The following is an 18,425-nucleotide window of genomic DNA, read 5'->3' on the forward strand; positions in this document are numbered from 1 at the left end:
AAGGCATATGATTCTTCACAAAACATTTGTATGCCTTGGTCAGCCAATATGAATTTTTCAATGGTGAATGACAATACCTAGTTAAAGCTGAATGAAGGCTATTGGTAGGTTCTGAAACACATTAAAAGGATTAGTTCACTTTCAAATACACCCCCCATGTCATCCAAGATGTTCATGTCTTTCTTTCTTCAGTTGAAAATTAAGGTTTTTGATGAAAACATTCCAGGATTTTTCTCCTTATAGTGGACTTCAATGGCCTCCAAACGGTTGAAGGTCAAAATTACAGTTTCAGTGCAGCTTCAAAGGGCTTTAAACGATACCAGACGAGGAATAAGGGTCTTATCTATGGAAAAAAACGGAACTGGTGCTTATGGAAAAAAACGGAACTGGTGCTGCATTCGTTCCGTAAGTAGAATAGGGGAGGTGTAGGACATACAGCATAAGCTTTTTGAAGAATATGAAAGTGCGGTTTTGGCGGAAGCACGTGCAAGGCGATCATTTGTTTACATAAAGCATATACATTTAAACTTTTTTTGAAAATGACCGATCATTTCGCTAGATAAGACCCTAATTCCTTGTCTGGTATCGTTTAAAGCCCTTTGAAGTTGCGCTGAAACTGTAATTTTGACCTTCAATCATCTGGAGGCCATTGTATACATTGTATACCTTGTTCTTGTTATTGAGGCTTTTTTCTTCTTTATGCTAACAGGACAGTTGCACCACACTGACAGTGTTCATCTACCAGCAAGAATATTTGTCTTAGAGCTGAATCCTGTTCAGATTTTCATAAAAGAGAGTGGAAATGCTACGCCTCCATCACCAGCCACTCTTGCCTCCTCTCCTGAAGCAGTCTTTATTATCTGCCGCTGATACATCCTGGTGAGCAAGGAGCCGTACACCACCTCAGGCTGTTAACGCATGTCTGAACAGGGCCTCACAGTAGCAGTGGAGCTCCGTTTCATCATCAAGAATGGCAAAGGCCAAAAATAGAAAAACCATTCCATCTAGTTTGGGATCATTACAATGGGCTCTGGGTTAAACGGATCATGTTTCTCCATTACGTAAGGGACCTCACTACAGCCGGCCGCACCGACCTCCCTAAATCCTTTATGACTTTGCACATGCATGATATACCCTGGACATCAAGTACCCAGGCAAGTCCACAGGCAGGTTAAGAGTGGACACAGGAGAAAGGGCGCTGTGTGTTGCGTTACTGGTCGAGCACAGCTCTAATATTAATTCTGAGTCAATGCACCCTCTGGAGTCCTGCCAAGACTTGCAGCCTCAACTTGAGCACACGGCAGCTGGGAAAGTTTAGCATGATGCACAATATCACCCCTGGCCATTCGTGCGAGGCAATTAATTTGAAGAACTCTGACTCAAAATCGTCAGAAAGCAGTGATCTCAACCACAGCATGACGCGGACATCATACTTGTACACCCTTGCCAAATCATTGTCAGGAAAGATGAAGTTTGGAGTGCCTGCGAAATGTGTGTCAAGGGGAGCTAGCAGTACCTTGCCGGTTGATCTCGTTTTGCAAAAGCTCCTCCATGGCCTCCTCCTCTGCAATATCCAATGGCGTTTCTCCCTCGCTGTTTACTACACCGACGTACGCACCTTGACTGATAAGATACCTGCAAAGACATGACAAAGGCAACAGGTGCGATTAGTAGAATCATTTAGAGATCCAAATTGAACTGACAACTGCTTATTTGGAATTTCTCAAAGAAAGAAAAACAGAAATGACGAAGAAATGGAATGGGGCCTCATCTTATGGGGCTCCCTTCATAGAAACCTCAAGAGTTCAAGTGATGATTTGCATCTTAATCAAAATTCAGTGAAGTGATCCTTTACTTCTGTTACTGGTTAACAGTGTATATTCATGTCACTGAGTACATAAGCTTTTAGAGTTATGAAGGAGTGGCAGCCTCTTGTCTGAAAGACCATTTCAGCATTGACCTTGGCATGATCAACTCATTGCCCTCACTAACCTCACTGCTCATATGTCAGATTGAAGAACCACAGCACCAGGGAACAAGACCGCAAAGACCAGCCCTTACTATGGTCTGGATCTTATTACATATTCAAAGCAGCTTAACTAGTAGTTTCTTAATATGAATCAAACACTCTTGCAAAACTCTGCTTGGTTGAAAGTAGAAAATCTGGATGACTTTTCAAAAAGTACTAAGCCCTCGACTTTCGAATTATTGTTCTTTAAAAACTTGTTTGAAACTGGTCACTCGACAACAATGTGATGTGCCCTCATTGTTCTTGCTTAGCTGAGATTAATTTGCTGTCAACGTCAATCTAGACAGCAGAATCAAACATCTTGTAGGGCGGTCAGAATTATAGAGAAAAACATGCTTATTTATACTAGGCATAGGGCTGGACGATTATGGCCTAAAATCAAAACCTCGATTAATTGAACATTTTACCTCGATTACGATTAATGAACGATTATTTTATTTCAGATTTTTTTTTTTTTGCCCTCATAGTTCACTGACAAGGTTTGTACTGTAAATAGCCTATGATTGACTATTAAGGTGGGATATTTTTTTTCCTGTTGAAAGAGTGATCTGACATCATAGCTCACTATCAGCAGTTATTTTATCTATGGTTTGTAACATTTCTTAAAGGTTTCTGCTTGTTGTAAATCAGATAAAGATAAATTAGCACAGTACCAGTAGTGATTACGTGTGTGAATTAATCATACCGTCTCTCTATTAATTGTGAAGCTGTGGGTTGTAAATAGTTCCTTCAAAAGTAGAAAAAATAGATGCTATAACTTTTGAGTTTCTAAGCTATTTTAGTGATAAATCACAGGACAGCGCTGTCAACAAGTTTCTGCGTTCCTCTGTGTGCGCGCGATCTTGACGTTTTGCGCAGCTGTTTGTATGAGTGTTCGTGCCACATGCAGCTGCGCGAGCGCGGCATAGATATATATGTATATATCTATGCGAGCGCGGTAGCTCGATATAATAATACACATCCGATCGTCTAATCGCTTGAATGTCCAAACCATAAAACAAATACAACTGACAAAGTTTAGTCAAGACGCAAGGCTCACCGCTCGCGCGCCATCACTATGTGTTGAACCAGCGTTCACCTCCGTGTTTTGCTTTTATGCACTTGGGTAAAGTTGGTTTTATATTCGCACATTCGGACATCCGTATTCAATAGCCTTGTTAATCACACTACATTGGACATTCAGTGGACATTCACAAGTAAATATGCCATTAAAACAATACTTGCCTATTTTGATCGACTGTGAAAAATGTTGTAAGTTGACAATCGTTGGTTGTCAATATCATGTCGCTGCTTAAAATTCGCAAACATTAATTTATTGCACATTTATTGGAAAGCCTGAATTTATCAGAAGTCTGAATGTGCGAATATAAAACCAACTTTACCGAAGTCTTTTATGCCACTGACTGGACTGGGCGGAGTCACGTGGCTACACACGCAGTTATGTTTTTAAGGAGGAAGTATTAACAGGATTAAAAAAACGAAATAACCGACATGGGAAAATTACGTCGGTTAGAGGTTCTGAATTTCGGTTTCGATTAGTTTTCGATTAATCGTCCAGCCCTAACTAGGCATGTGTGAAACTACAAATTTCTTAACTGACTAGTCAGTTGTTGGATGACTAAACTAATCGACCACCCTGGCCCATTAGTAGTTTATACATATTAAGGTTCTGACACATTTGTCGCTGTTCAGTGAATTTCCGTGGGTAAAATCCAGTCATTTCAATAGGAATCCAAGCGATCTGGAAATTACCAACACAGATTGGGTTCAAATTGGTCATGCAGATTTGTTGAGTTGACCAACAAAAGCTGCTTGGTTTGAAAGTGACTTTGTGAGCTGTGCTGCATGCATTGCTACACTAATGATAATAGACAATGGATCTTTTTTGCTGTGATATTTTGTTAATATGACCACACCTTAAGCCGTGGGGACATTAGGGGTAAAAATGAGCTAATGAGCTCTAAAAATTTAGGATGGTTTAATTCAGAATTATAGAGAAAAACATGCTTATTTATACTAGGCATGTGTGAAACTACAAATTTCTTAACTGACTAGTCAGTTGTTGGATGACTAAACTAATCGACCACCCTGGCCCATTAGTAGTTTATACATATTAAGGTTCTGACACATTTGTCGCTGTTCAGTGAATTTCCGTGGGTAAAATCCAGTCATTTCAATAGGAATCCAAGCGAAAAATAGCAAAAATTTGCTATTTAAAAAATTTAGGATGGTTTTCGAGAAGAAATTGAGAAATGTTTACATGTAGAATATTTGTATATTTGTAAATAAATTGTATATTTGAATAAGGCTTTAATAACTACATTACCAATCTGTATAAGAACCAATCTGGCAACTGCTGTTTTGGATTCTGGAAATATTAGTTCTATCAACATACACAAAACAGGTCAGAGTACTCCCAATATTCAGGACAAAAGCAAGCTTGTTCCATTTTACTGTTTGCCCTATTTAAAAGTCAGCTGATATTTTCTCTAGAGTGCTGTGTTCCCTATACAGAACTCAGGCCTCCAATATAGCTCAAGCATGAAATTTTATTAAAAACGCCCACTTCATATAGAAGAGTAACACTGACAACACAGCAACAAAGTCTGAACTCCAATCAAGAAATGTTCACAAATGCACAACTGACTTGGAATTATAAATAACTTTAGAATCCCAGAACGCATGGCAAAAAAAAACAAATTCAATATGGTAGATGAGAAAAAGCAACAATCATTAAATTCTGAAAATTATTAGAAAAATGAAAGAAAATTGTACGAGTTACATTTTATGCCTAGAGTATTGTGCCATCATGCCAACATCTACATCAAATCAGAATCAATTGTCTCATATGCAGCATTATTTGAGTGGCCTACAGAGGTGCTGCCTACGAAGAGCATTTCCAATCTGTCACCTATAAGGTTCCATGACTGTCAAGGCTGCTGTGTATGTAGGCAGCGGGCAGCAATACAGATCACTAGGTTATGAAACAGAGCTTTAAACAGCCGAATACATCATCAGTTCATAGAAGAGAATATGTTTATCAATTCTTAGTACAGGAAGAATGACTCATTAATGAATGGAACTTGATTCCCTTTAAGTCGAGTGTCAGAGTCAAATCATATGCACCACAGCTATGATTTCAGCACAGGCTAGGTGCTAATCCATCACTATGGTGTGGCGTGAGAACAGAGGTCACTTGGGGCTTTGAACATTGGCTGACCTCTTAACCAGGTTACACATAGCTGGCAAAAAACCCTATCAACGTATGAACTGTGAGGGAAGAAAGAATCTAGACGTACAACTAAGCATTTAAATATTTCACCACATGCTTTGGCTGGACACCTCTCAAGTTGTGGGTGTTTCTTCCACTATGGGTGACTCTTAAAACGCACTTTTGTACACTTAAAATTAAAATGCACACTTTTGCTTGTTTATTTGATTTGTCTACTAACTATCTCCAATAGTCTACATACACTACCATTCAAAAGTTTGAGGTTATTAAAAATAATAGAGGTTCTCTTAGGTGCACCAAGGCTGCATTTATTTGATCAAGAATACAGTAAAACAGTAATATTGTGAAACATTATTACAATTTTAAATAAATGTTTTCTTTTGAATATATTTTAAAATATATAATTTATTCCTGTGATGGCACAGCTGAATTTTCAGCATCATTACTCCAGTCTTCAGTGTCACATGATCCTTCAGAAATCATTCTAATATGCTGATTTGCTGCTCAAGAAACTATTATTATTATTATTATTATTATTATTATCAATGTTGAAAACAGTTGTGCTTGTGTAATATTTTTGTGAAAACAATGATAAATTTCTTTTCAGGATTCTTTTCTGATGAATAGAAAGTTAAAAAAAAAGCATTAATTTGAAAATGAAATCTTTTGTAACATAAATCTGTCAGTTTTGATCAATTCACTGCATCCTTATTTTTGTTTTGTTTTTTACATTTATTTAAAAAAGATAATTAGAACTGATTCTAAACAGTAGTGTATATATGCATCACAGGACATTTTTGCGTTAAGCTGACTCCTTTGTTTCACTGAGGCTAATTTCATAGCATGCACGTTATGTATAATAATATATAGTAGTATATATTACTTTCATTTGAAGTGAATGAAAACCTTTCATCAAAGTTGTCCTAAGTTGTATTAAGACAACTTTGATCAATTTTTAATCCATTTCAAATGTTGACTACTGTAGATCAGATCTGATATTTTCACACTTTTTGTTAATTTTACAGATATCAGACAATATACAGATAATTACAGCTATAATTCATATTTTATTATTTAAAGTATGGGACAAAGGTAAAACAAAAAATAGACATCAAGAGCACTGGAAAAGTAGCAAAAAACAAATGATAAAGGTTGAAAAAAGTTGAAATTAGTTCATTTTAATAATAAGAATCAATCCCTAGGACACAAAACTGTCTGAAGATGAAGAAACAACTTTACATTTCAGTGGAGCAGAAGCAGTACTTACTCAGCGATGTCGAGGTATCCACAGGAGGCGGCGGCGTGAAGGGGGATCCAGCCCTCATTGTCAGGCTGGTTGATGCAGGCCCCATGCTCCACCAGGAAGGTCACCATGTCTACATTATCATCTATGCAGGCCTGAAGAGAAAAAGAAAAAAAGACGACAGGAGTTAACATCTAAGCAAGAGTACCATCTAGACGTTAGCAGAATAGAACCTATTCACATCATTGACTTTCTCAACAGTATTCAAGCAGTATAGCATTTTAGTTACCCAAGGTTTGGATTAAGAGCCTTAGCAAAACACATTTTCATAAACCCAAAAGTGAGCTTCAGGCTCAAACATTAATCTTCAGTGGGAACCTATTCCTCCAAACAAAGACACATTATGTCATCAGGTAACCAAAATCCCTTGAGGGAAATATGGAGGTCTGTAATTAAAGCATGTCACCACTCGATGAGACAAAAGAGCTCGACAGAGAATAGCGTTGTCACTGCCGATGACGATTTATAGACACTACTTTTCAAGTTTGAGGTCAATAAGATTTTTACTTAGATTAGATTGATCGTTTTATTCAGAAAAGGCACTGTAAAGACATGTATCATGGTTTACAAATATTAAGTAGAACAACCATTGTCAACAATTATTACTTGAGAAACAAATCAGCATATTACAATGATTTCTGAAGGATCATGTGACACTGAAGACTAGAGTAATGATGCTGAAAATTCAGCTTTGCAATCGCAGAAATAAATTGCATTCTTGTAATCTTGTGTGTTACCAATGCAGCCATTTTTTTTTTTTTGTGAAGGGTGCTTGAAAGCATGAAACATACTTGAACAGAGTGAAAAAACAAAAATAAACTAATACTGAAAGAAAAATATTAACTTCACCAATTCAATACATTACTTTCTTCCTCCCTACACTTGGCAAACACAGTTTTAGGTCACGGCAATCATGTTAACAACCTAATTTTCTTATATTTTGATGGGGCTTTTCAGTGCCCATTGTCAGACTAAAGTCAACCTTGAGTAGCGGCCAAACTCAGTTGTCCATGTGCTCCTCTCTAGAATGGTTGCCCGTAAAATCTCCTGGTCTTACGGCTGGTTGCCTTGTCAGTACCATAGACAAAGCGGGAAACACAAAAACCAGTCTCACGTTCAGGGCACATGACTATCTGGTTGAAATCCTTGCCCAAATTTGGGCTGTTTACAGTACTGCAGTAGAAACGTGTGGGCCTCTACGCTCTTATCAGGGCCTTTAGTGGTAGAGGAAACCAGGACTGTCCAAACAGCTAGCTTACAGGCTTTCTGAATACCTTTTACAGGTTTGATGCAGCTTTTTATTGGTCTTTTTATTTTTTATGGAATATTTCAGTTTATCATCAAAATGTATTTATGCACACCATTATTATTTTTTAAAATTCATATGCCCACATAATCTTAAATTATAAACATTAACTTGCCCTTGCAACAACATATCTTCCTGATGACACCGGCACCAGCATGAGGGCAGAACAATATTCCTTAAAACCTGTCACTCACATATGAGATTACCAAAATTATAAATCCAATGATCCAATCAATTTCCAATGGACAAAATCAATATGGCGGAATATGTCCCACCTTCTAAATAATAGAGCCGATCGCTGATTGATAATGTCATTGAGTCACTGCAGCTGCCCACAGAAACCTGAGACTCACACTTAGGACTGCACATGCACATTGGCTTGTCTAGCCTGAAAAATACACTTTTTTAACGCTATTTGGGCATAAGAAACAACATTAATGGGACAGATCATGTCAGATTTTGTTGCTGATTTGAAATATGTTATTTAATTGTGAGTGCGAGTTGAGATTTCAGGATTCCCCCATTCAGAAAGATAGGACTTGGTCTTGGATGCCCGAAATAGCTGCCCGGAGGTGTTGCAAATATGGCCGCCGAGTGAACAGACTTTCCTTGAAAGGGACTTTGGTTTTACTCAGATATACGTAACAATAGGGGAGAAAAGCCAAATACAATTACTGTTTCATGCCAACTTTAAATTAGCCAACTGGGATGGAACATGTGAGAAATTTAATAAAAATTAATTGATAAAAAATGAATTAAAAATGAAAATACTTTTAGTTGAGTTCAGTCTGCCTGTTAAATCCACGAATGTCCTCAAAGCCATTTCACTGGCTTAATTAACTATTAATTGGTACTCAATTCTGTGCCTGATTTGAAATCCAACAAAATAAAATATAAAATGATATAAATAAAAAAAACTGATGGTGTCGTCTGAATTGTAATTATGACCATTAATTAGTATACATATAAGCAAAGCTATAATTTACAAACATTTTAGCTAGCTAAATGTATGCAAATATAACGGTTTTAGCATACGTTTAGCTAGCTAACATACCGCTACCCGATTAGCCTTCTAACTTAACCTATACCCTACCCAAATGTTCAATTAAATGTTTTACACTTTTTTTATTTGATTAGGCTACATCCTGTAGTCCTAGGCAGAATCAACTCAATAGGAAGATCAAAACGAACTGACAACGACCCTTAAATCAACAAGTAATCACAATTAGATCCCACAAGCCTTCGGCAGAGTATATAGTTATAGTTATCAACAAAGTTTTTCTGTTGATTTAGACAAAAGTAATAACATGGTTCACTAAACAAGTTTGACCAATTAAGAGTGACTCAAAACATTCAAGGCTAATTAAGTGAGTCATTAAAAACAACCAGCTCATAAGAGCCGTTGTGAAAATGAAACAAAAGAAAGATGCGTCATTGTAATTTTGTCATTCTAGTTAATCAACTTGATACAAAATGTGTTTACTCTGGGGACTTGTCATGGGCACCCAAATATGGCCCAACGTCTTATGTCATTCCCTGCCTCGAGATAATATGTGTCCTACCCAGTCCCCTTAAGGCAAGCGAGCATTCCCTCTGGCCTCAAAACACGCCATGTTTATTATAAGCCTAACCCAGCAATTCCCACAGCCCAACAATGGCAATCCCATAATGGCTGTAATTGTTCAGGCCTGACAGGTGTGAGAGTCCGTGACCACATCAGGGAATGCAAAGCTGGACTTAGAGCTAAAAGACAAGGGAAATTACTCTCCAAAGAAAAGAAGCACTCTAAACTAATTCCGTAAAGTGCTTCTGAGCGCCATGTTGGAGTCTTGGAGAACTTGTGTGTAGCGCCGAGAGAAAAAAAAAAAAAAAAACAGCACTGTAAATTCCTTTCCGAAAATGCACAGGGTAGCTGTAAGAACGTCATCATTGTATAATGAAGACAGATTTGGTATGTGGGCGTCAAACTGATCCAGACAGACATGAGGTCTGTTTTTTTATTTGATGGTTCTGCTATACGTTCAGGGAGACATTTGGGAGCTAATCTGGCTATTAATGTTAGTAACAATAGCAAGGATTGCATCTAAATCCCACATCACTGATGGTCACAGACAGGCATGTACAGAGACCACAGACATGTAATAACTCAATAGTGAACAAGTCGTCACTTCTCCATTCAAAACAGTTTGATAGAGCTAGAGAGAAGCATTAATTACAAACAGACATGGAGATACAGCAGATGCAGGTATAAATATATTATATAAATAGACAGACCCGTAGATCACTGACAAGCTATGCAATATCGCGTTCATTATCGCAGATGAATCGCCTTCGATAATGAACGCGATATTGCGTAGCTTGTCAATGAACTACGGCTCTGTCTATTAAATGCCGCTCCATTTGAAAGTAGGTGATGGCGATTTAGCGGTAATCAGGGAACCGGCTTTACTGACGAAATGCGCGTGACAATCGCATGCGATTATCGCCCAGCCCTAATTATATATATATATAAATAAATGTCTATAATATGGCACATGCATTTTGATTCTTTACACACAAGTAATGTTGTCCAATGACTTGTTTGCATTATTTAGCCAAAATTAAATTGTAAAATTAATTTTAAAATGTAAGGAATCTTACACTGTTTCAATTTAGGCTACTGTATTGTATATGTTGGATATATGTTGAAGTGCTGTTGAAGTTGGGACATAGCTTTTAATGGTGAGAATCAGGCTCTCAAAAAATTTTATCAAAATTTAGATAAAGATTTATCGGCCAATATATCAGCTTTGAAATATAAAGAATTACCGGAAACAGCTAAAATTTTCATATCAATGCATGCCTAAATTACTACTAAATATAAAAACTATATTTATAATTACAGACAACCACTTTACTGACAATCATTAAGTTGACAAACAGCCAATCAACCAAAACTCATAGAACAAAAACAAAGTTGGCAGGGAAAATATATTCATGTAAATTCATTTTATTGTCATCCAGTTGGGAAAGGGGAAAAAAATAAAAAATAAAAATTCTGATTATAAATTAAAAGCAAGCAGCATGATTTATACGATTAAGTTTAATACGCGAGTTATGGGCTTGTTCAAATGTCTGAAGGCACACTGGCACAGTCACATTTACGGTAGTTTAACGAATTTTCACAGGCAAAATCCAGCAATTTCAATAGGAATTGAGCAGATTTAGTTGACCAACAGAAAGCTGCTTGGTTTGAAAGGGACTTCTGCATGGGCTGTGCCTGAAAATTTCGCTAATTTGTCCGAACTTAACTATATGCAATAGTATTAACGATGCTTGTCTAAACACCTTTGGTCACAAGCAGAACTCTGGGGCTGATGAGTGACGTTCAATTGAACCCAAAAGGATTCCTGTCTAAAATGTCAACAATAGACCACTTAAGCTGCTCTTAAGGAACAAGTGGTGAACTTCAATACACAAAAGCACCAAAAATACATCCAAACAGCTGCTGATCTGCCTTGTAACCAAAAATGTCAGCACCATGCTGTGTAGGATCTGGTCTGTGACGCACTGCTAAAAATAGAGGGTTTCAGACGTGCACAAGCCTAGTCTCGGTTTTACACTTACAGCCGATGCCATGATGACAGATATGAGTAATTCTGTTTTGACGGTACCACATCTCGAATTCTTGCAGACATACCTATGCATGCAGAATTCAATACGCAGTTAAGTGAAAACTGTCCCAGCAGCCAAAAGAGAATTTATATACTGCTGAGCAGGAGGTAGGATCGGAGTACAAAATGCCTACCTTTTTGTAGATTTTCAAAGTTTAGATATATCTGAGACCACAATGAAACTGAAGGCCATTTTGTTCACATTTTCATTTATGAATGATTACAGATGCTTGATTCTGGACTCAAATCAACAAAAATAAATCAAAGCAGATATATTCATCCTATTATTTTTATTCAGCAAAGGTTATTATGGACAATTATTGTAAAAAGAAAATCTAAGCTGGAGTATATAGCTTTAAAAAAAAAAAAGTCAATATCAAATAACTCAAAATACGTTGAGTGAACATGAATTTGAGTGGTGACCCAAACAAATCACTGAATCAGACTTTGAAGCAGACAAACTTCTCAACTCCACCTGGATTTGTTTTTGGGGATAACAATAGTTCAACCAAAAATGAAAAATATAGTCATTATTTAATTTAAACTTTAATTCGTATATAAACTATGATCAACACAATTACATAGAGCTCATCAAATATTGTAAACAAAAGGTCAACTGTACTTGTTTGATGTGCAAGAACAAACCTCATTGGTTCTTGCTAAATCTCAAAGGGCTTGCCATTGACCATATTTGATGTGCTCTATTTGTGCGTGTTTATCAGTGTTTATACGTGAATAAATAAAAGCCTAAATTAAATCTGTTGATTTAAGCTCAGCTCAGATCATGTGCCTTCAGAAGACTTGGATTAAACTGCTCCATTTATGTGTATTTATTTTTTTTAAATGCACATAAATGGAGATGTCTTTGTGAACTCTTTGAAGTGTCAATTTTTTGGTGGAATGGACTTTCAATGGAGGGACAGAAATCTAAAAAATATCTTAAAGGTGCCCTAGAATTAAAAATTGAATTTACCTTGACATAGTTAAATAAGAGTTCAGTACATGGAAATGACATACAGTGAGTCTCAAACTCCATTGCTTCCTCCTTCTTATATAAATCTCATTTGTTTAAAAGACCTCTGAAGAACAGGCGAATCTCAACATAACACCGACTGTTACGTAACAGTCGGGATCATTAATATGTACGCCCCCAATATTTGCATATGCCAGCTCATGTTCAAGTCATTAGACAAGCCAGTGTTAACGTCTGGATCTGTGCACAGCTGAATCATCAGACTAGGTAAGCAAGCAAGGACAACAGTGAAAAATGGCAAATGGAGCAATAATAACTGACATGATCCATGATATCATGATATTTTTAGTGATATTTGTAAATTGTCTTTCTAAATGTTTTGTTAACATGTTGCTAATGTACTGTTAAATGTGGTTAAAGTTACCATCGTTTCTTACTGTATTCACAGAGACAAGACTGTCGCTATTTTCATTTTTTAAACACTTGTAGTATGTATAATTCATAAACACAACTTCATTCTTTATAAATCTCTCCAACAGTGTGTAATGTTAGCTTTAGCCACGGAGCACCATCAAACACATTCAGAATCAAATGTAAAGATCCAAATAAATACCATACTTACGCGATTAGACATGCTGCATGACGAACACTTTGTAAAGATCCATTTTGAGGGTTATATTAGCTGTATGAACTTTGTTTATGCTGTTTAAGGCAGTTGCGGGCTCGGAGGCGGGGAGCACGAGAATTTAAAGGGGCCGCAGCCTGAATAGGCGCATATTTAATGATGCCCCAAAATAGGCAGTTAAAAATGAATTTAAAAAAAATCTATGGGGTATTTTGAGCTGAAACATTCAGGGGACACCTTAGACTTATATTATATCTTTTAAAAAGACATTCTATGGCACTTTTAATTTTTGTTTTGAAGACAAACAAAGGTCTTTCAGGTTTGGAACAACATAAGGGCGAGTAACTGATGACAATGAATTTCCATATTTGGATGAATCAGCCCCTTAAAATGAAAGATTTTAAAAAATAATCTATCTTAATATGAACTTTGACCGCCATATTTTTCAACTATTATATGGCTGGGAGAAAAAATACAGCATAGGCATCTGATGCATCACCCAACCCTAGACCCGAGCACCTCCTCTTCATCACCATTATGTACTATAATAATGAAAGAGGATGTGGACAATAATGTGGATACATAGACAATATAATCTAGTCTGATAGTTCTACAAAAGCCATACTGTTTTTCAGAAAATGCAGTTAGCAAATCTGATCCAGGACATCAGGGAACTTCCCACCACTAAGAGAAGAGACATTATGCCCTCATTTCCCATAAGGCACTCTCCAACAAGGATTCCTAAACATTGCAAACACATTAGGTTTTCAACCAATCAAGAAAGTTCTCTTAAATCAGGCCTACACAATTTAACCCCTATTTAATCATAATACCACTGAAAGTCCATTCCACCAAACGTAAGCCTGCGAGTGCAAGGAAATGATTGGCTGTTGTAGTGCCACATTACCTTGGGGGCCAAAAGGAGGAAGTGATGAGTAGCACCGTGCCATAATGAAACCTGATCTTACACAGACCTCAAACTTCTATAAGGCTGACCACATGCAATGTCAGTAAGTTAAAAGCGAAGTGTGTAATATGCAGAGACAGCTGAAAGTAAACCATTAGTAGGATGATTTCCCAGAAGTTTAAACATTGTGGCTCTATCAAAACATCACTCCATTTGTCTGAGCATCATGACAAGCCTGAAGCAGTTACATCGGCTCGTCCAATTGTGTAAGTTCAAGGTGGACCAATGGAGGATGATGAAAGTGCTTTGGAAAACATCTGAAAAAATTAATAAGAATAAATTATTTTTTCAATTCTTTTTGTGATACTACAAACAAAGAAAAATAAATACATAAAATTAATATACTTAATATGAATTAATAAAATAAAAATTACTTGATCAATTATTTTTGCAATTTTGTTTGGTGACTAGAAGATTAGAAGATTAATAAATAAAAATGAATACATTTAGAATACATTAATAATATAAATGCTATTTTAAATTTATTTTAAAGTTATTATTTTTAAATTTCTGCTTGGTGTCACTAGAAAAAAATAAAAAACAAACAAAAAAATAAAATTTAAAAGGAAAAAATTGTTTCGTTGAAGTATCCAAAAGGAAGTTAAATGCTAATCCTCAACATGTCTGCATGCACAACATCCTGATGTAACACACTATGGTGCCAACTAGAGCAGATTACAGAGAAGCATCACAACACTCGAGTTTTAAACCATGGACAATGGACATGAGATGATGATAGGGACATGACAAACCCCAAACAAAAGTGCCACACGAGAAAACCCTCTCAGAGGCTGAGAAAGAGAATGTGGGTCGTGACCCTCACATCTCCTCAAGCACGCCAATCAATTTGGACAAAACCAACAGCGCTGATTACAGAGTGTTATCTATAGATTAACTTAATAAAGGCACAATAAAGGTTAAATATGGCTCAGATTACAGCTGAAACAATACAGATGCGCCAGCCTAATCCTAAAACAACACATTGAGAGCTCCGGCTACGCTGGGAGAGACAGGCAAATCTGCAGATCTGAAACATACATGTGAAGATGAAGCCCTGCTTGTCTCCATGGAAATGGGGCTCGAAGTGAAAAAAAAGACATGTTGGTCACGTTGGCCCTTTGTAACTAACATAAATAAATAAAAGACAGGAATTCATTTAAAACACACCAGGGTTGTTCCAGCAGCCCCTGGAGACAGACTTTGCCGAGGGGAAGATGAAAAGAAAGTCTTACAGCTGAGGACCAGAGGGGGTCCGACTTCTTTTGGAACGGCGGCGGTTGTGTTTGAGCTCTTCAGTTCGGCTTAACCGGCGCAATTCTCATGGCCCTTTATGGTCAAACTGTGAACACATGATTACGGACCCCTGAACATGGGGTAAAAGTCTATCTGGACCAGCTGATGATGTCTCTCCATAATAGGGTAAAATCAGGAGGAAAACCCTCTACTGTTGTGAAGCAACTACTGCCAAATAGTAAAACACTGTATGAACAGTCACTAAAGATATCTTGGGTAAATCTCACAAACTTACCTAGCAATTCCTAACAGCGAAATTATCGAGCCCACTTCAAATATTTGTTGATCAAATAAAATAAGCCTGTATCAGACATTTATGGAAAGGTTTAATGTTTACTCGCTGATTACTTATGACAAATTAACCAAATAAAGTCATGAGAAGGTAACAATATGCTATAAACAGTCAGAAAGAAGGCTACACCATTCATAATAACCACATCACAACTACAATTAACTCTATATCAACCATTACAAGACAAACCAGGTGCATGGTCAAATAATCACCCATCGCTTGCAGTTCAGAAAAAGGACACTGGGCTTTTTCCATACTTTAAAAGGAACTGTGAATTTAAACCACCACAGTAGAGGGGAGTACAGCCTCCCCCGTGTGTGCGTGAGGCTGTACACACGGGCCGCTGACCGTGTGTGAAGCAGCAGCAAACCCAAGAGTGATTATCTTCCAAGTCATCACACAAAGCGTTTAAAGCTAACTATAGCAGCACTTCACTTCAAGGGGAGAAGACACTTGAAGCCCCCTCCCATCTCACTTCCTCTAGTAACCCCTGTAGACTCTCAGCTGAAAAATCGGGACACTTTCCCAATCCTGCAGTTCTTCCACCATTCCTCAATTGGCAAACAACAATCAAATTAAAAACATACTAAAGGTCATGCATGATGGAAAACAAAGACCTGATGTAGACATATTTATGCGTTAACAACATAAAACTCTCTCCCTAATCCACAAGTTCAGGACTCAACAATAAGGACCGCCTGATGGCCGGGGCCAGCATGAATGACACTCGGAACAGAAGACTGAACTGTCACTTGTCAGATCGGACCAGGTGTCACAAACTTTTAACATTTCCACGTGTTTTTAAGTGTTGCCAATTAAAATATTAAAGTGGAAGAAGACGAGAAAGAGAACTCAATTCGGTACTCACTGTTTGAGAACTTTTGTGTGTGTGCAACACACATCCGAAGCACGCGGCCAGAAAGCCGCATCTCAGAAAGCGCGCACCAACCGGGCCAGTAGAAAAAGCACTGAGCCCTGCAGTTGTTAATACTAAAAAAAATATATATTATAATATTAAAAAATATATAATCGTTGACAGGGCACATGAATATCTGAAGGTGTATGCTGTTTCACTGGCTGAGAAATGTCTGCAGCTGGCAAAGTGATCAAGCCCAGAAGCGAGAGGTGGTGTGTGAGAGCCAACTGTCCTTGGCATTCCGCTGTTTAAGCGGCCAAATATGTACCCTTCAAATTCAGATTGAGTGTGCACAAACTTAATCCAGTCCTTTGATTCTTGGTAACGTACTGCTCCCATAGAATGAGGAACTCCTCAAATGGGTCATGGAATAAACTAGAGTTCTGCAACAGGTTAAGTCACCAATAAAGGACTCTAGAGATTGTTCACCCACACAGGAAAATTCTGTGGTCATGTCATATAAACCACTTTTATGATATTTTTGTTGGTTGGCAGCCCCTGGTCATTATATGATGTGATTATAAGGAAAAGAGCAGCTTGGAGACTCTTCAAAATATCGTATTAGTCTCAAAAGAAAAAGTAAAACCACAACAGCATAAGCCAAAATAAATGGTTTTATGTGGTGACAGCCAGACAAACAATATTCTCCAACTGAAAAAAAATTTCTTTGGACATTTAGTCAGGCAAGACAACAATATGATTATATAATGAACAATCAAGAGATGTGATAATTCACAGAGGTTAAGGCTCATTTGAAGTCTCACAGAGCGTGACATAATTTGCTTTGCAAGTTTCTTTACAAACAGCAAAAAAGCTTCAGCTGGTTGCTAAGTTAGCTTTAGACTTTAAAGCAAATATTTCTGCAAACCATATGCAAACTTTCTTTTCATTGGTCCTCATATCTTTAAAGAATGACGTTCTGGCTGTAGCCATCATGAAACTTGTTATCTCGCTCTAAATGTTTATTACTGAGTGGAACACATGATAACCTCTGAGTATCTTTAACGAAAACCCAAACAGTCCATCAATGGGCTGGTTCAAAACGAAAACGCAAAATATCACGTGCGACCAAATAAAAACCGTAATGCTGCTGCCTTTTATGAGCCAGCACAAGCTCATGCAATAACAAAAGACAGGGAATGTCTAAGGTCAGATAACGCACATGTTTTCTTTAAAGGGAAATCCAATTCGCTCCCTTATAAAGCAACAGCAATGATACTACGCTGCCTCTCCCGGACGTTACCGTCGACCCGCTCCCACCCCAGCCGGCTCGCTTTCTCCTGATGCAGAGGCCACCTAGCGAGGCTGCGGTCGGGACCAACCCTATCATACCACTGGAGAAATTCCCAGATAAGTAACACAGAGCCCTGAGCCAGCCAGAGCCCCGCCTCCTCTTTCTACATCACCAACGCACCAGCACACAACCACTTCCACAAAAGGAATTCCTTCTTTGCTGTGTGCAAGTGTGTGTGTAGAAAGAGAAAAAAAAGCACACAGAAAGAGAGAACGCGCATGTGCAACAAAAACGAATGAGAATTAGCAGGTAGACGTGAGATGGTCATATATCACTCTAAATTCAAAAGAAAAACAAACAACTTATGTATTTGTATAATGGATATTTAATTGTGGTATATCATTTTCTTCTATTTTAATGTAAATTTGCATTCTTCTAACACTAACTTAAAGAGATACAGCAGCTGTAACCTATGTCTTTAAAAGTGCAGGTGTTGAAGCACAAAACAACGGATCTGTGTGTTTGAGCATGAAAATGAAAGTTCATTAGGTTTTCACAAACTACTAATGCTCTACTATGGATGTTAATGTTCCTTAATACAA

At 37.5% G+C, this 18,425-nt stretch overlaps 1 protein-coding gene across 7 annotated transcripts in view; it reads right to left on the bottom strand.

Moving 5' to 3' along the window:
- Window positions 1–18,425, bottom strand: part of ppp1r12a (protein phosphatase 1, regulatory subunit 12A) — an 80,609-nt gene that overhangs the window by 42,668 nt on the left and 19,516 nt on the right. For all 7 annotated transcript variants that reach the window (XM_048157017.1, XM_048157011.1, XM_048157010.1 and 4 more), the window contains exons 2-3: window positions 6,529–6,659; window positions 1,517–1,635 (exon numbers count right to left, since the gene is read on the bottom strand). In XM_048157017.1, the coding sequence (XP_048012974.1) occupies window positions 1,517–1,635; window positions 6,529–6,659 (250 nt within the window). The remainder of the gene's footprint in view (window positions 1–1,516; window positions 1,636–6,528; window positions 6,660–18,425) is intronic.

Source organism: Megalobrama amblycephala, linkage group LG14, assembly GCF_018812025.1.
Source record: "Megalobrama amblycephala isolate DHTTF-2021 linkage group LG14, ASM1881202v1, whole genome shotgun sequence".
NCBI classification, from domain to species: domain Eukaryota; kingdom Metazoa; phylum Chordata; class Actinopteri; order Cypriniformes; family Xenocyprididae; genus Megalobrama; species Megalobrama amblycephala.